At 32.7% G+C, this 18,099-nt stretch overlaps 1 protein-coding gene across 1 annotated transcript; it reads right to left on the reverse strand.

Moving 5' to 3' along the window:
* Positions 1-332: 332 nt before the first annotated feature.
* CCT2 (chaperonin containing TCP1 subunit 2) lies at positions 333-18,099 on the reverse strand. Its single transcript, XM_076488250.1, has 10 exons — positions 17,961-18,099; positions 16,641-16,778; positions 14,277-14,391; positions 13,531-13,720; positions 12,085-12,287; positions 10,821-11,005; positions 9,530-9,677; positions 5,624-5,976; positions 1,597-1,696; positions 333-815 (listed from the first exon to the last, which is right to left on the reverse strand). The coding sequence occupies exons 1-10, from the start codon at positions 17,961-17,963 to the stop codon at positions 646-648; spliced, it is 1,605 nt and encodes a 534-aa protein (XP_076344365.1). The 5' UTR covers positions 17,964-18,099; the 3' UTR covers positions 333-645.

Genomic DNA, 18,099 nt, shown 5'->3' on the forward strand with positions numbered 1-18,099 from the left:
TTCACTTGTATGTTATAAACGTAACACTAATATTTGTTGTAGTTTTGGTACATGTTACATGAAAGAAATTTCGTATTTTATACAAAAATATGTGTCCCTTTTCTAGCAATACTCTAACATTTTTTAGGCTTAAGATGTTCTTTATTGGAGCACCAGGACTAGTTGAATCCTGTGTAGGATCATCAGGATGTGTTGAATTTTGTGTAATATTCGTTTAACCCTGAGCAACAATCTAGAACAATATCCCAGTGCGAGTTTGTCTTACAAAGGGTTCTTTAAGATTTCAGTGAGAAAAGAAATAGTTTATGAAACATATAAAACATCGCACAAAGTAAAAATTCATGCAACATAACTTTATTCACAGATTACATGGAATGACACTGAATGTAATTAAACAGTATCTGTAATATTATAAAGATGTTGTTTGTTACCAAACTAACCAGAAGATACTCGCAATGACTATTTTATATGGTGGTTTAATCGGTTCAAGACGGTCAGTGAAGAACAAAACATGTACAAATAAAAATAAGGGTAACATATTTAAGTTAGTATTAAAAAAAACAACAACTGAAAAACATTCATCCTTTGTATGATTAAAAAGCAGTTCATATTTTAAGAATTTTTCTACTACAAGTAAGAGGCAAGTTAGTGGCCCAGGTCTGGTGTTCTTTTGCGAGGAGCTGCCTTAATAATGTCATCAACTCGAAGAATCATCTCTGCTGCTTCGGAAGCACTCAACAACACTTGACGCTTGACAGCATATGATTCTGTGATACCTATCTTCTCAACATCTGCTATAACTCCTTCTTCTATGTCTGTTAAAAACAAAGATTATTTTAATCATTAAGTTCCACCCACATGTTTAGCTTTCTAAAACAAACATATGCTATCAAATTAAAATACATTTAAAACTGGAAGCTTGATATTAACGAAGATATTTGGTGATCAGTATTCTACACCTAAAGGATATTTTGTGATATAAGGGTTAAAATCCAGCAAACAAATAGAGAATTAGAGTTCAATACATATACATAACAAAGATAAAAATTCATATAAAACAATCTACTTTAATTCTAGAAGAAAACAAGTTATATAAAAAATGTTCTTGCCCTATTTATTATACACTATAGTAATATAACACTTCAATGCCACCATTAGAAAAAAACAACGTTAATTTCATTTCATGGTACTATGTACTATACGAAAACAAAGGGTCCAAAATTATCAAATTTAAACACCAAAAAAGAAAATATTCAAACAAATACTGATGTTCTTTATAATTCTTACAATATAAACTTTATGAACAACCACAGAACATTAATTAAACACAACACTAATGATCCATTTACAAATTTTGTTAACCCAGAGGTAAATTGAGTAAAGTTACATTTAACAGTCCAACTTAAAATAAATATCTAATAGACAGCACCTTGTATCTTGTAACAATAACTAAGATCTCATATTACTTTGACAGCTTACACTCAAACACAATCTGGAGTTACCCTCGATAGTTTAGTTTTTCACAAAGATAAAATAATTACTATTAATAAGAAAGTCAGATATGTTAAAAATTCACCAAAAAGTAAAACATCTCACCAATCCCATAGGTGTTCTTTCCTTCAGCATGGGCTGCTCGAAGCTCAGATATCAGCTGTGCGCTATCATAACCAGCATTATCAACAATTATTGTAACCATCTGTTGGAGTAAATCACACATTTAACATTAATCACTGACATACAACATACTTTTTATTGTGTTTTCTGTAAACTTTATATTTTATTAAAAATAAATTATATGTTTACTGGTTTGTAACAAAACATGACATATCCTCAATGTTTTAACTAGAAAGTTACTTTTTATATGCGATATTTCACGATGAATATCACACTTTTAAAAAGATCATTTTTATATCCTTAACTAACTTTGTAAAATATGAACTAGGTTAAAAGTTTGAGAATTAAATACGATGTCATGAAATAAAGATTTCCAAGTAACGAACACTTTACCTGTCGCAGAGCTTTAGCAAACGATTCTATTGCAGATTTCCAAGTAACGAACACTTTACCTGTCGTGAGAGCTTTAGCAAAGCGATTCTATTGCAGATTTCCAAGTAATGAACACTTTACCTGTCGCAGAGCTTTAGCAAACGATTCTATTGCAGATTTCCAAGTAATGAACACTTTACCTGTCGCAGAGCTTTAGCAAACGATTCTATTGCAGATTTCCAAGTAATGAACACTTTACCTGTCGCAGAGCTTTAGCAAACGATTCTATTGCAGATTTCCAAGTAACGAACACTTTACCTGTCGCAGAGCTTTAGCAAACGATTCTATTGCAGATTTCCAAGTAATGAACACTTTACCTGTCGTGAGAGCTTTAGCAAACGATTCTATTGCAGATTTCCAAGTAATGAACACTTTACCTGTCGCAGAGCTTTAGCAAACGATTCTATTGCAGATTTCAAGTAATGAACACTTTACCTGTCGCGAGCTTTAGCAAACGATTCTATTGCAGATTTCCAAGTAATGAACACTTTACCTGTCATGGAGCTTTAGCAAACGATTCTATTGCAGATTTCCAAGTAATGAACACTTTACCTGTCGCAGAGCTTTAGCAAACGATTCTATTGCAGATTTCCAAGTAATGAACACTTTACCTGTCGCAGAGCTTTAGCAAACGATTCTATTGCAGATTTCCAAGTAATGAACACTTTACCTGTCGCAGAGCTTTAGCAAACGATTCTATTGCAGATTTCCAAGTAACGAACACTTTACCTGTCGCAGAGCTTTAGCAAACGATTCTATTGCAGATTTCCAAGTAATGAACACTTTACCTGTCGCAGAGCTTTAGCAAACGATTCTATTGCAGATTTCCAAGTAATGAACACTTTACCTGTCATGGAGCTTTAGCAAACGATTCTATTGCAGATTTCCAAGTAACGAACACTTTACCTGTCGCAGAGCTTTAGCAAACGATTCTATTGCAGATTTCCAAGTAATGAACACTTTACCTGTCGCAGAGCTTTAGCAAACGATTCTATTGCAGATTTCCAAGTAATGAACACTTTACCTGTCGCAGAGCTTTAGCAAACGATTCTATTGCAGATTTCCAAGTAATGAACACTTTACCTGTCGCAGAGCTTTAGCAAACGATTCTATTGCAGATTTCCAAGTAATGAACACTTTACCTGTCGCAGAGCTTTAGCAAACGATTCTATTGCAGATTTCCAAGTAATGAACACTTTACCTGTCATGAGAGCTTTAGCAAACGATTCTATTGCAGATTTCCAAGTAATGAACACTTTACCTGTCGCAGAGCTTTAGCAAACGATTCTATTGCAGATTTCCAAGTAATGAACACTTTACCTGTCGCAGAGCTTTAGCAAACGATTCTATTGCAGATTTCCAAGTAATGAACACTTTACCTGTCGCAGAGCTTTAGCAAACGATTCTATTGCAGATTTCCAAGTAACTGAACACTTTACCTGTCGCAGAGCTTTAGCAAACGATTCTATTGCAGATTTCCAAGTAATGAACACTTTACCTGTCGCAGAGCTTTAGCAAACGATTCTATTGCAGATTTCAAGTAATGAACACTTTACCTGTCGCATGGAGCTTTAGCAAACGATTCTATTGCAGATTTCCAAGTAATGAACACTTTACCTGTCGCAGAGCTTTAGCAAACGATTCTATTGCAGATTTCCAAGTAATGAACACTTTACCTGTCGCAGAGCTTTAGCAAACGATTCTATTGCAGATTTCAAGTAATGAACACTTTACCTGTCGCAGAGCTTTAGCAAACGATTCTATTGCAGATTTCAAGTAATGAACACTTTACCTGTCGCAGAGCTTTAGCAAACGATTCTATTGCAGATTTCAAGTAATGAACACTTTACCTGTCATGGAGCTTTAGCAAACGATTCTATTGCAGATTTCCAAGTAATGAACACTTTACCTGTCATGAGCTTTAGCAAACGATTCTATTGCAGATTCCAAGTAATGAACACTTTACCTGTCAGAGCTTTAGCAAACGATTCTATTGCAGATTTCCAAGTAATGAACACTTTACCTGTCGCAGAGCTTTAGCAAACGATTCTATTGCAGATTTCCAAGTAATGAACACTTTACCTGTGCATGAGAGCTTTAGCAAACGATTCTATTGCAGATTTCCAAGTAATGAACACTTTACCTGTCGCAGAGCTTTAGCAAACGATTCTATTGCAGATTTCCAAGTAATGAACACTTTACCTGTCGCAGAGCTTTAGCAAACGATTCTATTGCAGATTTCCAAGTAATGAACACTTTACCTGTCGCAGAGCTTTAGCAAACGATTCTATTGCAGATTTCCAAGTAACGAACACTTTACCTGTCGCAGAGCTTTAGCAAACGATTCTATTGCAGATTTCCAAGTAATGAACACTTTACCTGTCGCAGAGCTTTAGCAAACGATTCTATTGCAGATTTCCAAGTAACAGAACACTTTACCTGTCGCAGAGCTTTAGCAAACGATTCTATTGCAGATTTCCAAGTAATGAACACTTTACCTGTCGCAGAGCTTTAGCAAACGATTCTATTGCAGATTTCCAAGTAATGAACACTTTACCTGTCGCAGAGCTTTAGCAAACGATTCTATTGCAGATTTCCAAGTAATGAACACTTTACCTGTCGCAGAGCTTTAGCAAACGATTCTATTGCAGATTTCCAAGTAATGAACACTTTACCTGTCGTGGAGCTTTAGCAAACGATTCTATTGCAGATTTCCAAGTAATGAACACTTTACCTGTCATGAGAGCTTTAGCAAACGATTCTATTGCAGATTTCCAAGTAATGAACACTTTACCTGTCGCAGAGCTTTAGCAAACGATTCTATTGCAGATTTCCAAGTAATGAACACTTTACCTGTCGCAGAGCTTTAGCAAACGATTCTATTGCAGATTTCCAAGTAATGAACACTTTACCTGTCGCAGAGCTTTAGCAAACGATTCTATTGCAGATTTCCAAGTAATGAACACTTTACCTGTGTGCTTTACCTGTCATGCAGAGCTTTAGCAAACGATTCTATTGCAGATTTCCAAGTAATGAACACTTTACCTGTCGCAGAGCTTTAGCAAACGATTCTATTGCAGATTTCCAAGTAATGAACACTTTACCTGTCGCAGAGCTTTAGCAAACGATTCTATTGCAGATTTCCAAGTAATGAACACTTTACCTGTCGCAGAGCTTTAGCAAACGATTCTATTGCAGATTTCCAAGTAATGAACACTTTACCTGTCGCAGAGCTTTAGCAAACGATTCTATTGCAGATTTCCAAGTAATGAACACTTTACCTGTCGCAGAGCTTTAGCAAACGATTCTATTGCAGATTTCCAAGTAATGAACACTTTACCTGTCGCGAGAGCTTTAGCAAACGATTCTATTGCAGATTTCAAGTAATGAACACTTTACCTGTCGCGAGAGCTTTAGCAAACGATTCTATTGCAGATTTCCAAGTAATGAACACTTTACCTGTCGCAGAGCTTTAGCAAACGATTCTATTGCAGATTTCCAAGTAATGAACACTTTACCTGTCGCAGAGCTTTAGCAAACGATTCTATTGCAGATTTCCAAGTAATGAACACTTTACCTGTCGCAGAGCTTTAGCAAACGATTCTATTGCCATAGCTTCTTTTCCTGGAGTTTTCTCGGCAAGTTTACCAACAGCCGTAGCCATAAGCATCTCAGCACTCCCCCCTCCAAACACAATACGGGTTTCCTTTACAGTTTGTGATAGCACGCAGAGAGCATCATGCAGTGATCGTTCAGCCTCGTCTAAAATCTGCTGCGTAGACCCACGTAGAACAATGGTGCATGCTTCTCCAAGTGGTACTCCAGAGAACTTCAACAGTTTATCTTCTCCAATCATGACTTCTTCAATCAGGTTACAATAGCCCAGTTTAACTTTGTCTGGACATCCAAAAGTAGACACTATCTCCCCACCTTCATGAAATAAAAAGATTATTACGTACATTTATAAACCCATCTTAACATCATGAATATATTAACCAAGTGAAAGTTGATAGGTTTAATATCTTACGTATGGTTGTTTGAAGCTGAATAAAACATTGGCATGGAACCTGAGATAATGTCCAAGGACTGACTACAAATCTTCTGCTCATGTAATAATGCAGAAAAATGTTTCATACTAATCTATTTTACAGTTAACCCTTGCCACACAAGTCATGAGTTGAAGGCCATGTCATCATGTTCATTGACTTGTATTAAAAATTTTGTTGAACTACTATTTCATGAGTTTATTTCCTTAAGTTTGGAATCAAAACATTTTAATCTTTTCAATTTGCCAAGTTATCACTGTATTTTGTAAATACAATGGCTCCCACTCACCTCTTTCCATTTCTGAAATAGTCCCTTATATACAGTTACTTGTATACATGATGTGAATAGCCAATCATAAGCTCAGAATGTACTCTTAGTAGTTTTAAATATAATGATATTCTTTTCAAAACAAACTATGCAGATTATAATTCAAGCTTTCATTTTATACATATTAAACAAATATGCCTAAACATTTATTTATGTGTAATGTAGTACACTGAATGTAGCACTGGTTCAAATTACATTTGTGATGTCAAATTTACGAAGTCTATTTTTGTATAAACTCATATTACCAATACTGACAAGCCAGAATATAAATAAAAACATTTTAATCTTTTCAATTTGCCAAGTTATCACTGTATTTTGTAAATACAATGGTTCCCACTCATCTCTTTCCATTTTTGAAATAGTCCCTTATGTACAGTTACTTCTATACATGATGTGAATAGCCAATCATAAGCTCCAAATGTACTCTTAGTAGTTTTAAATATAATGATATTCTTTTCAAAACAAACCTTCAAACTAGCAAGTTGATTCTTTAATCTCTTCATAACTTCATATATTTGAAGATTTAACTACAGATTTGTTTTTATACTTGATAAATCATAATGGAATTTATGAAGTAGCTCATGATTTTTTTAGTGCATGTATATAAAACCTAAAGAAAGAATTTAGTTTTACATTCTCTAAGTGGGAAATGTTTTAAGGCTTGGCAAGTTAAGACAAGTACCAATAAGTACAAAGGTCATAACTATTAGAAATAACTGTGTACTATAGTTACTGTTCTAGGTCTTAATACAAATAAATTTCGAAATAATAACACTATATACATATACAATTTATAATAACTGAAGTGTGACTGTATTTTACCAAATACTAGCCCACTAATAGACAGCCTAAAACTAAAGGTCGGTTTTATATTACTGGATACTGTAACATGAGTACTATGTTATTGTAACTTCAATATTGCTAGTCAGGCAAGGCTGAAAAATCAATAATAAATTTAATAAATACATACTGTTATAATATTTAAGCTATTTAGTCTAAATACTCATGTTTTCAATTTATAATTAGTAGTCATTCTAAGACGAGGTATAATTTATTTTCATTTCCCAATTCTATACAGTAATTATGAGATTGGTCAAATTAACTGAACTTGCACAGATCTGTCAGTGAAATATAACAAAATAAAGGTTTTTTTCTTAAGAAACGTTTGATAAAACTATCTGGATAAAGATTTCACATGTGAAGTTTGAAAAGTATTTTTAATCTTAAAATGAAAATTACTTTGCATGTTGAATAGGTAATGTGTAAAAGTAAAGTAATGAGAAAAACATTCTTTATGATGAGAAACCCAATTGAAATAAAAATGTATCTCAGAACAGCTGGTATGGGTATTAACACTTTTAATGATAAGGTGAGAACATTTTGACTGTCCTCAGTCATCTTTAGGTTAAGAAAGAAAGTTTGAATGTGACCATTGATGGACACGTCTTAGGGACAAGAGTATAAATGGGTATGATAAAATTAACTGTGAAATCAACAAAATAAAACAGTTCATCAGCATCAACAAATTCCCTCAAAAAACATGGAAAATATTATACACACACCTAGACCAACAATAAATCCCAAGATACAACAAACTACAAAACCTTATACTGCTGCATATCACATGTTCCCGACATCAGCGACAAAATAACAAACATTTGGAAAAAACTTAAAAAACACAACATTCCATTAAACACCAAATTTATTCAAAAACCAGGTACAAAACTGAAGTGCATACTATGTAAAAACTACATTGACAAACACAACACAACATTATTTATAAAATACAATGCAACAACTGCCACAACTTCTATATTGGAGAAGCAAGCAGAAAAATGGAAACTAGATTGAAAGAACACAAAAATACACCTTCAGACATTTTTGAACACTGCAAAACAAATAAACACAACATAATCGTAGAAAACACCCAGATATTAAGTAGGGAAACAAATATAAATAAATGCAAAATCAAAGATGCCCTACTTATACAGCACCTAAAACCAAAATTAAACCAATATAAAGGAACACCTTTATACCTATACCAATTAATAACCTAACATCCTCCTGCAACGCCCCCTACAATCCAGTACCCTTTATACTCTCGTCCCCAAGACATGTCCGTCAATAGTCACATTCAAACTTTCTCTTTATTAACGTGATGACGACTTAGGAACATTGTTTGCTCCTTGTTATTAAAAGTGCTAATATCTGTACCAGCCATTCTGAGATACATTTGAGAAAAACATTTTTTTCTTAAGTCTTAAGTTCCTTAAAAGATATTGTGTATGAAAAACATTGTAATATTTACTAAAAATCTGCCAAATTTCAAGAACATAGGCTAACTAATTTTAAAGTAAAATTATAACAAGCACTAAAAGAGTAATTGCCAGCAGGTAGGTGGACTTGTGTTTCCAAGTCTTTTGTACATAATTTTTGATAAGTAGAATTAAGACCACATGTGAATTAAAGTTACAAAAAAAAAATTCATAATGTTAGAAAAACACAGGTTCAAGAAGTCTTTACAGAAATGAAATAAAAACTCTAACTAGAGCATGTCTAAAACGTGGACTTTTCTTCTTTAAAACAAAATATATAGGGTGGTGTACCTACTTTTGAGTGTTTTGAAAATATAATTTAAATTACATAAACATGTATTTTTATATTTTGATACCATAAACAGTTCCCTAAGTATCAGTTTAATTCATCTACCTGTAAATCATTGGTTTACTGGTTGTATACTTTAAACCTAACTTTTGTAAATTTTTTATTATGTTTATCAAGATAGTTTCTAAACACAGTTAACACTCATACATCATGCTTTGATGAAGACCTAAAGGATTAGTTTAACTTGGTTCTTCAAACTTGGATTTTTCAGTCAATATCAATAAATCACAGTAAATATAGCAAATAATCCAACTGGTGTGTGAAAACAAAATTAATAAAGCCCAAAATAAACTGATGTACAGAGTTTGTTACAAACAAACAGGGTAGGTCAAGCCAGGTCAAAAGTGAAAGTAAGGAATAAGACGTTTGCATATACATACCAACAGAACAAAGTGAAGAAAACAAAATCTAGTGAAGAAAAGCACAAGGCTGAGAAGACAAATACCTGTCACTAAAGCAAGTCGTTCAATGCCGTCGAAATCTGCATGCTCAATGGCCATGACACCGGCATCAGCAAACAGTTGCTCGGGGTAGTTATAAATCAGCTGGCGATTAATAAAAACGTTGATGTTGTGTTTCAAAATCATTTCCACCTAGAAGGTAAATTGAACACAAACTATGGGTATAGTACCTGACTGTTCTTTTTACAAGAACAAACAAGCAAGTACACACTTTATCAATATTAAACTAACAACAGTACACTTCTTGTAACACAGCTTATTAATAAAGATCTCAGCTATAAATTGATTAAGTAAAATATTATGACACACAACAGAAGTGTAAGCTAATATATTTTAAACATGTTGTAAAAGGCATGCAACAGATTAAAAAAAAAAAAAAGACTTGAAACCAACCATATATTTTGTTGTATTTAGTTGTCTATACTTATCCCATGAATTATAAGTACTTATGTTTTTCTCTTAACATTTTCCTCTCTTTTTTCAGTATTAGCAGCAAACAAAACTAACATGTAGTTCCAGTAAATATTTCTTTCAGGTGGAAAAAATTTGGGTCCATAAATCGTATAGTTGAAACAGCACAATCATTAGTGTGTAAGGTCTAACCGCAAGGTTTAAAACAAATACTGTAAAACAGGTAACATTTCCTTTAGTAACAAACTTAACATTACAATCTTCTTGCATTCCATCCCCCCGTTATTCGTTATGGTATATTACATCTGCTACTGTTTGTAAAATATACTAATTAACCCACTAAAATAACTTTTATAACTTGAATTTATACATCCAAAATAATATAACGACACCCCCGGAAAGAGGGTATTTATAATAATGTAATGACACCCCTAGAGAGTGTATTTAACACATTTCATTTCTTAATTTTAAACAAGTGGCTCCATTTAAACTTTGAGTTGTTCAAATTTGGATCCCATTTTCTATGTATTTTTTTTCTGAAAATCTCTATTTTCTGTGATTTGAATAATAAGACAAAACAAATACAACTTACAAAAATACATGATGCAATATATGGGAAAATGATATCCCAGCCAGTAGGTTAAGGATTCTATGCATCAGATAAATGACTGTTCCTAACATGAAGCCAGATAATGCACTTTACATGCTTCTATATGGAATTAATAAAGAAACTTAGGTGGTTATGTTATCCACAAAACCTTGAACCACTAAATACATTAAGCATAAACCAAGTTATTGCAAAAATTCTCTATGTTATTGGTTCAACAAATGTTTTAATTCATTATTTTATAGAGAATCTCTTACCTTGTCTTTCATTTTTTCCTTCTCCGCAAGTTCTAATTCTGCAACTTTTGCAACTGAATCTACCCGCACTCGTGATCCAAACACTTTAATTTTGTCAGTATCCATGGGGGTATTCGCAATTAGAATACGAGCCTTTTCAATCCGCTTAGGTTGATTCACACCCACCTTTTTATCCAACAAAAATCCTGAAAAAAAAAAGAAAGAAAGCCACGTATAAAAATTAACAAAATACACAAATCCCCATTTGTCTGTGGGCCCATGACAGTTAGATACAGAGTTCATGGAGTTATACAAAGATATTAATAGTCCAATCAATCCCACTAATTACATCTGAGGTGCCCTCTATGTTTTACCAAGTAAATTAATTATTTCACCAATTTGTGTTGGTAAATTCTTTATCTCTCTGTATGATTGGGTCCAAGTACAGTTTCATTTGAACATCTTTATTATAAATATATTTCAGCAAACTTGGCATCAAAACAGAGTTCATCACTCCTAACCTTACTTTCAAAAGGAAGTATTAAATATCAAATTCTCAATCATTACTCCCATGTCACAAGATATATCTGTACTTTTAATTCTCAGTTAAAGATGTATCTACATTACAGTTTTTACACTTCCAGTTAACTAAAAACACAAACAGCATGATGAATCTATGATTTTGCAAGATACTGATATATTAGAGAAGCCCCTGCCACCTCTCCTTGTCCATTATTTTTAACAATTAAAGTTGATTATTTTACAGCCAATGGATAAAACATTTTATCTTCTACAGGAACTTTAGTCACTAACCACTAGCTAGTATAAATGCTTGGTTTTCATTATCACAATTCTTGTCTATAACTGCTTAGACCTTTTAAAACTTATCTATACATTAAAATCTTACAAAATGTTGGATTCAAAGAAAAAATCATTCTTCATTTTGTTTTATATTTCAGTTTTTATGTCACTGAAAAATGGATGACAAATGTAAAGTTTTACAGAAATAAGTTTCGATATTCATTCAGGAAGTTAGAGAGGTCATGAAAACTGAAATATGAACTTTTGGTAGGAATGCTTTATTAGAAACTTGAACTTTCTAAAGATGCCATATAAATCATTTATAAAAGAAAACCATACCCGAGGTGAGACTAAAGTAATCACACCCACAAATTATTTCAAGAACTTAACAAGGTTATTTTGGTTTGTAAGTTGCAGTTTCTTTTACAACTCTGCACTAACAACCAACCAACAACATATAACAAATGTTCTATTACTTTCTCACCTTCATCAAGAAAAGAGTCAGTCAAACTTCCCCCAAGTTTCTTCAAAACTTGGATAGCCTGTAGGTTTCCCGAGCCTTTTAGTCGTACAACTGCATCAACAGCTAACTTAGCAAAAAAGTCTTTACTTTGTGAGAGAATCTTGGAACTCAGAGTTGTTCTTGCAATGTTCATTAAATCTTCATAAAACTTTTCTTGGTTACCACTAAAAAATAGGTTTAACAAAAATTAAAGAAGTTCATACCATAAGAAAACACAATCATTGATAATATAATTACAAAATTGTCCAAACTTAAGTTAAGATGAAGACATATTACATGAAAGTTATTCTCAAGATGCAATACTTCTGAAGTTACACAGGATGATTTCCTGCCAATGTTCCTATGACAGAACATTACTTATTTAGGTTACCAAGCATATTTATGTTCAGATTAGCTTTTAAAGTTAACTTATTTACAAAAAATGTTAGGCTGTCCAAATGTCCGAGAATATTATAATTTAAAGTAAAACATTTGAAAAATTGCATATATTAGTTATAAAAAACATACTTTTCTACTCATCGGTGGGAAAAATAAATCTTTTAAACTTCTATCTATCTTCATAATAATCTTTCACCAGCAATTCTCATTTTAGCATTTTTACCATAATGTATACATAAATTTCTATATTTATCCTATCAGTATGATCAAAGGTATTGACATGTTTCTGTATAAAAACATAGAAGTTTAAGAGATATATTTTCCCACCGATGAGTAGAAAAGTATGTTTTATTATAACTAATAGATGCAATTTTTCAAATGTTTTACTTTAAATTATAATATTCTCAGACATTTGGATAGCTTAACATTTTTTAGAACCATATCACAACTGCAAATCAAATAATTATAGTTCAGAAAATTGGGATACTGAAAGAACATTTAAAATGAAGTCAGTGTTATGTAATATACAAGTTACCAAAAATCAAGGAGAAAAATTGATGTACAATATGAAAGCGTTTTTTTGACAGATTGTTTAGACAGAGCATTCACAAAAAAACTTAGTTGAATGGATGGCAACAGCCTACTGTAGAAACAAGTGTTTACGGATGATAATATTTCCATTCTTCCACCTTTGGTCTTCAGTGAAGACTTTTGAACGTTGTCCTTTAAGCATGTGTTTCTACAACAGGCAGTTGACGTCCATTCAGCCAAGTTTCAAAATGAAAGTGATCCCTACAATACCAGAGACAGTGTTTAATGATTTGGTAGAAAACTGGCAAAACCTCCAAGATTCAGTCTAAGTTTTGAAAGGAAGTGACATTACTCTCTAAAATACATGGTTTGAGGAACTGTTGACTCATGTTTTCAAAGTGAATAAATAACTGATAAAATCAAGTAATAAAGGTTTTTACTTTTATCTACAACAAAAGATAGTTGTTAAATTTAAAACCCAACCATATGTTAGCTCACCTGTTATCCCTTGCAAAGGAGGTTAAGGCATCCCTGGCTTCAGTGACAGCTTTTCTCCATCCTGCAATAATTGTTTGAGGATGGAGTTTCATGTTGATCAACTGTTCAGCTTCTTTTAAAAGTTCTGAGGCAAATACTGCTACTGATGTTGTACCATCACCAACCTCATCATCCTGAACCTTGGAAATGTCTGTAGTTACAATGGAAGCATTAAATGAGTCATTTACTCTACTAAAACATTTGTTTGTGAAAAAAATAGTTCCATCTCATATCCCTACAAAACTGAATTAATGAGAATGTAAATGACAGTTTGACTGGTAAGCTGAAAGTAGTCAACAGTTAGCACAATGGATTAAGTGAAAGTAGTCGACAGCACGGTTGATTAGCCGAAAGTAGTCAACAGTTAGTATGATGTTTATCTGATTCCATTAGTTGTATAGCTCTACATGAAACAAGCATGATTTTGAATTAGATAACAGAATGTCAAATTATTCATTAGATCCATGATATAAAAAAACTCATTCAAATCACTTCTAATCTGTAACTGTGAAACACTGGACCATATGAACAAATTAAAATCAATAAATCAGACACCAGTTGTGGACAACGAATGGAAGAGAAAATACTTGTTAATGTTATGTTTAAACAAATATAAATTTTAAAGTTTTCCAAAAGAAGGTTTTAGTAAAAAGTAGAAATATATAAGCAGCAGCTCCCTGACATATTTAATGTTTTTGTTTCCTTACCAATAAGTATTTTTGCAGCTGGGTTGTCCACACCAACCGACCTCAAAATTGTAGCTCCATCATTTGTACATTCTACCTTCCCCTCTTGTCTTCCTTCACATAAAAGAATTTTATCCTACACAGACAAGCAAAAAAAAAACATTAAAGTATTTATAAAAAATAGTATTCCAAATGAAAAGGGTTAAGAAAATTTATAACTTAAAATACAAAAGCTGAGAAGGTTTACTGACTGCTGGTCTGACAGGATTTCACTTCTTATGTGCATCTAATTAATAAAATAACAAGGAATTATTTTTAATTTAATGTAAGTAATGTAGTAAAAAAAACAACCACTGTCATAAAAGTAAAGCTCTCTACATTGAACATTATTCTCATTTTAAAAATTTCTACTTGTGTTCTTTTGTCCTCCCATTATCACCATTAAATATGAAAAACAAATCCCCTCTATATCTGTTACCTTCCAGATATTCTAACCTGTTGTCATATGATAACCATTTATCCCAGCTATCATCCTTGTAGAACTCCTTTGAACCCTTTCCAACAATACAAGGTTTTTCTTAATAAACCCATGACAAAAAATTCTCCAACTGATGCCTAACCAATAACCATTAAATGATATAATAACCACTTTTGACTTGTGTTTAATATTTCTGTACATATAACACAAAATCCTGTTTGACCCACCTGCACACAGCCTGGATGGTGCAAGAACACCAAAATCCTTTTTTTTTTTCTTCAAAATATTGTCCAAATTATTCCTACAAAATTATATTTTGAAGTTTGATAATGCACATACGCTACCTTGCAGTTTTTATCACCAAAGGTAATTTATTTGTGCAACCCATCAAATCATCTCAATTACTTTGGGTCAATCCATGTCAAATCATCCAGATTTTGGAAAATTTTTCAGGTGACCCCATCAAAATGCCTTGAAAAATTCACATGTGCTCATCTACCCATATAATGAAAAACTGCCAAAGATTAGATCAATATATTTAATAGTTTCTGATTTACAGCCCTGTAAAATTTAGTTAATATTTTTGTATTTTTGGCAAATTCATTTTCGGACAACTTTGGCTGCTTAAAGCTGCAAGAGTAATGATCACTGAAGATCATGTTCAGAGATGTAAGAATATATGGTAAAGGCTGATTAGAATATTTCAATGGGATTCATAAATTATTTCAAAATTGTTTGGATATATTTGCACACAATAACACACCTGAATTGAAGTTTTTTTGTCAAGTAAACAACGTATGGTCAGAGGATACTTTAAAAAATTATAACCCAAAAAGTAGGTTGAACACCATCCTGATTTTTTTTGTAGATCATATTCAGAGATGTAAGAATATATGGTAAAAACCTGAAAAGGCTGAATAACTGGTGACATGGTCAAACTGTGGCCTGAAGTAGGGCTATTTTTAGCTAAATCATAAAATGTTGCATGCATCTACATTTGTTTACAGGAGATCTAATAGACTTTTAGTTACAACAATTGCTGATTTATCAACTGATATGTTATAGGAAATTAGAAAACAAAATTTAGCTTTGTATCATATTAAGTCCTAGAGTTATGGCTTATTACATAAACCAATGTTTTTTACGATTTTGGGTTTTCAGGTGATTTTACAGCCTCACCATGCAAGTCCTAAGAGAGATAAACTTGGTTTGAGACCATTTTTGAATTCTGTGAGATTAATTCAGTTGGTGTAGCACATTTTAGCCTTCTACCACCATTACTATTGCAGCTTTAAGCAGACAAAGTTGCCCAAAAATGAATTTGCCAAAAATTAACTAAATTTTACATGGCTGTAAATCAGAAACTATAATAGATATTGATGTAATCTTTGGCAATTGTTCATTATATGGGTAGATGAGCACATGTGAATTGTTTCAAGGCATTCTGTGGGGGTCACCTGCAGCCCCCTGGATGATTTTACATGGAATGACCCATTTGTATACCAGCACCATCCTCCTAGCAGCCAGCAACACCTTAATATCACTAACAAACTTAAGAAATTTATTGACCATTCCTTTATTTATGTCACTAAAGTAAATCAAAAGGACCAAATGTCCTAAAACAGAGCCCTGAGCTACCCCACGAGTGACATTAATCTACGAATATCAATGATACAAATCATTGACTTTCCTCATTCCAGCTAGTTTTAAATTCAATAAGCTAATTTATCATCCAGATCCATTTGTTTAAGAAGCTGTTTTATCATCATATGCTTAACACAAATTCAATTCAATTAAACCCACACCTGTATTGTCATCAATGTAAGCAGCAACCTTTATAAAGAATGTTAAAAGATCAGTAAGTAAAATTTGTATTAATAAAAATTACATGTATTTGAGTGACTCACCATTCCTTTGGGTCCTAGAGTTGATTTCACCAAGTCTCCAATAGCGATAGCACCTATAAAAGACGACATTCGTGCATGTTCCGCCTTTTCTTCTTCTGCCTCTCCTTTCAAAATACGAACTGGATTCAGGGACAATGCCTAATAAAAAAGAAACATTAGCATTAAATGTTTATCATGCCAACTAAAACTGATCACATTATTTAAAATTTCCAATAAAATTGACACACCACATGAGTAAATGTGATTTTAGAGTAATTATAGCTTTTATTCCATACATTCACTACACAGATTTCACAGACATCCCATGTAATTTATAGAAAGTTACTTTTGCATTTTAAGTATAAAAGTTCCTTTTCCACAAATATTTTGCTTTAACAGAACAGCAGTGGCCCACACTTTTAGTTGTTTTTTTCACAGGCTTTCTTTCTCACAAGATAGCAAAGGCTTTATTACATAAATTTATGTATGTCACAAGAGATCTTTAATGTGACTTGTTCAGCTCATACCTGTATTTTAAGACTAATGTTTATCAGTTTTGGCAAACATTAAAAATCAGAAATTTTTCATGTAAATGAAAATTTTAATATATCTATCATTGAATCAACAACCTTCTTATTACACACATTTAATTTTCTTCTTAATACTTTTAAGTAATGAAAGTAAGTCATACAGAGGAATTTTTTTTTCATTACCAAACAGTAAAAATAATTCCCAAACAGAAGAATAACTAAAATAATATACTCATTTTTTCAGCTTTTTTTATAATTTCGCGCAAAGCCACACGAGAGCTATCTGCACTAGCCGTCCCTAATTTAGTAGTGTAAGACCAGAGGGAAGGCAGCTAGTCATCATCACCCACCATCAATTCTTGGGCTACTCTTACCAACGAAGAGTGAGATTGACCAAACATTATAACACTTTCACGGCTGAAATTGAGAGCATATTTGGTGCGATGTGAATTCGAACCCGCGACCCTCAGATTAAGAGTTGAACGCCTTAACCCACCTGGCCATGCCGGACATTTTAAATTCATAACAGTGAAATTTAAAATAAGAACACCAAAGGTTTCCAAACTAGTCATGTTTCTTGCTTTTTTCTTTGAAGTATGTTCATGAATCGATTTTACTACATTTATAAACTGGGCGTGCTTCAAGTAGGCCTAATAGTAATACTGAGTCATTAGAGTTTTGAAACTCAACAAGCAATAATAATAGTTAGCGATATTATAAGAATATCTTTTAGCACATAAAGAAGTGACTGACCTTTTACAGATTTCCTTAAATTATACATAATATTTAATTAAAGCTTACAATAACTTACCATTTTGGAACTTAAAAGTCAAAATTCACCCGACTAAAGGGAGTACGTTGCGAAACCACTATCAAACAAAAGTTACCAAGCCTACACTTCAGTGTTTTCGGACCACGCCACTTTTCTTAAAAACCAGTGTAACGACTTG

The sequence above is a fragment of the Tachypleus tridentatus genome, chromosome 2 (genome assembly GCF_004210375.1).
Source record: "Tachypleus tridentatus isolate NWPU-2018 chromosome 2, ASM421037v1, whole genome shotgun sequence".
NCBI classification, from domain to species: Eukaryota; Metazoa; Arthropoda; class Merostomata; order Xiphosura; family Limulidae; genus Tachypleus; species Tachypleus tridentatus.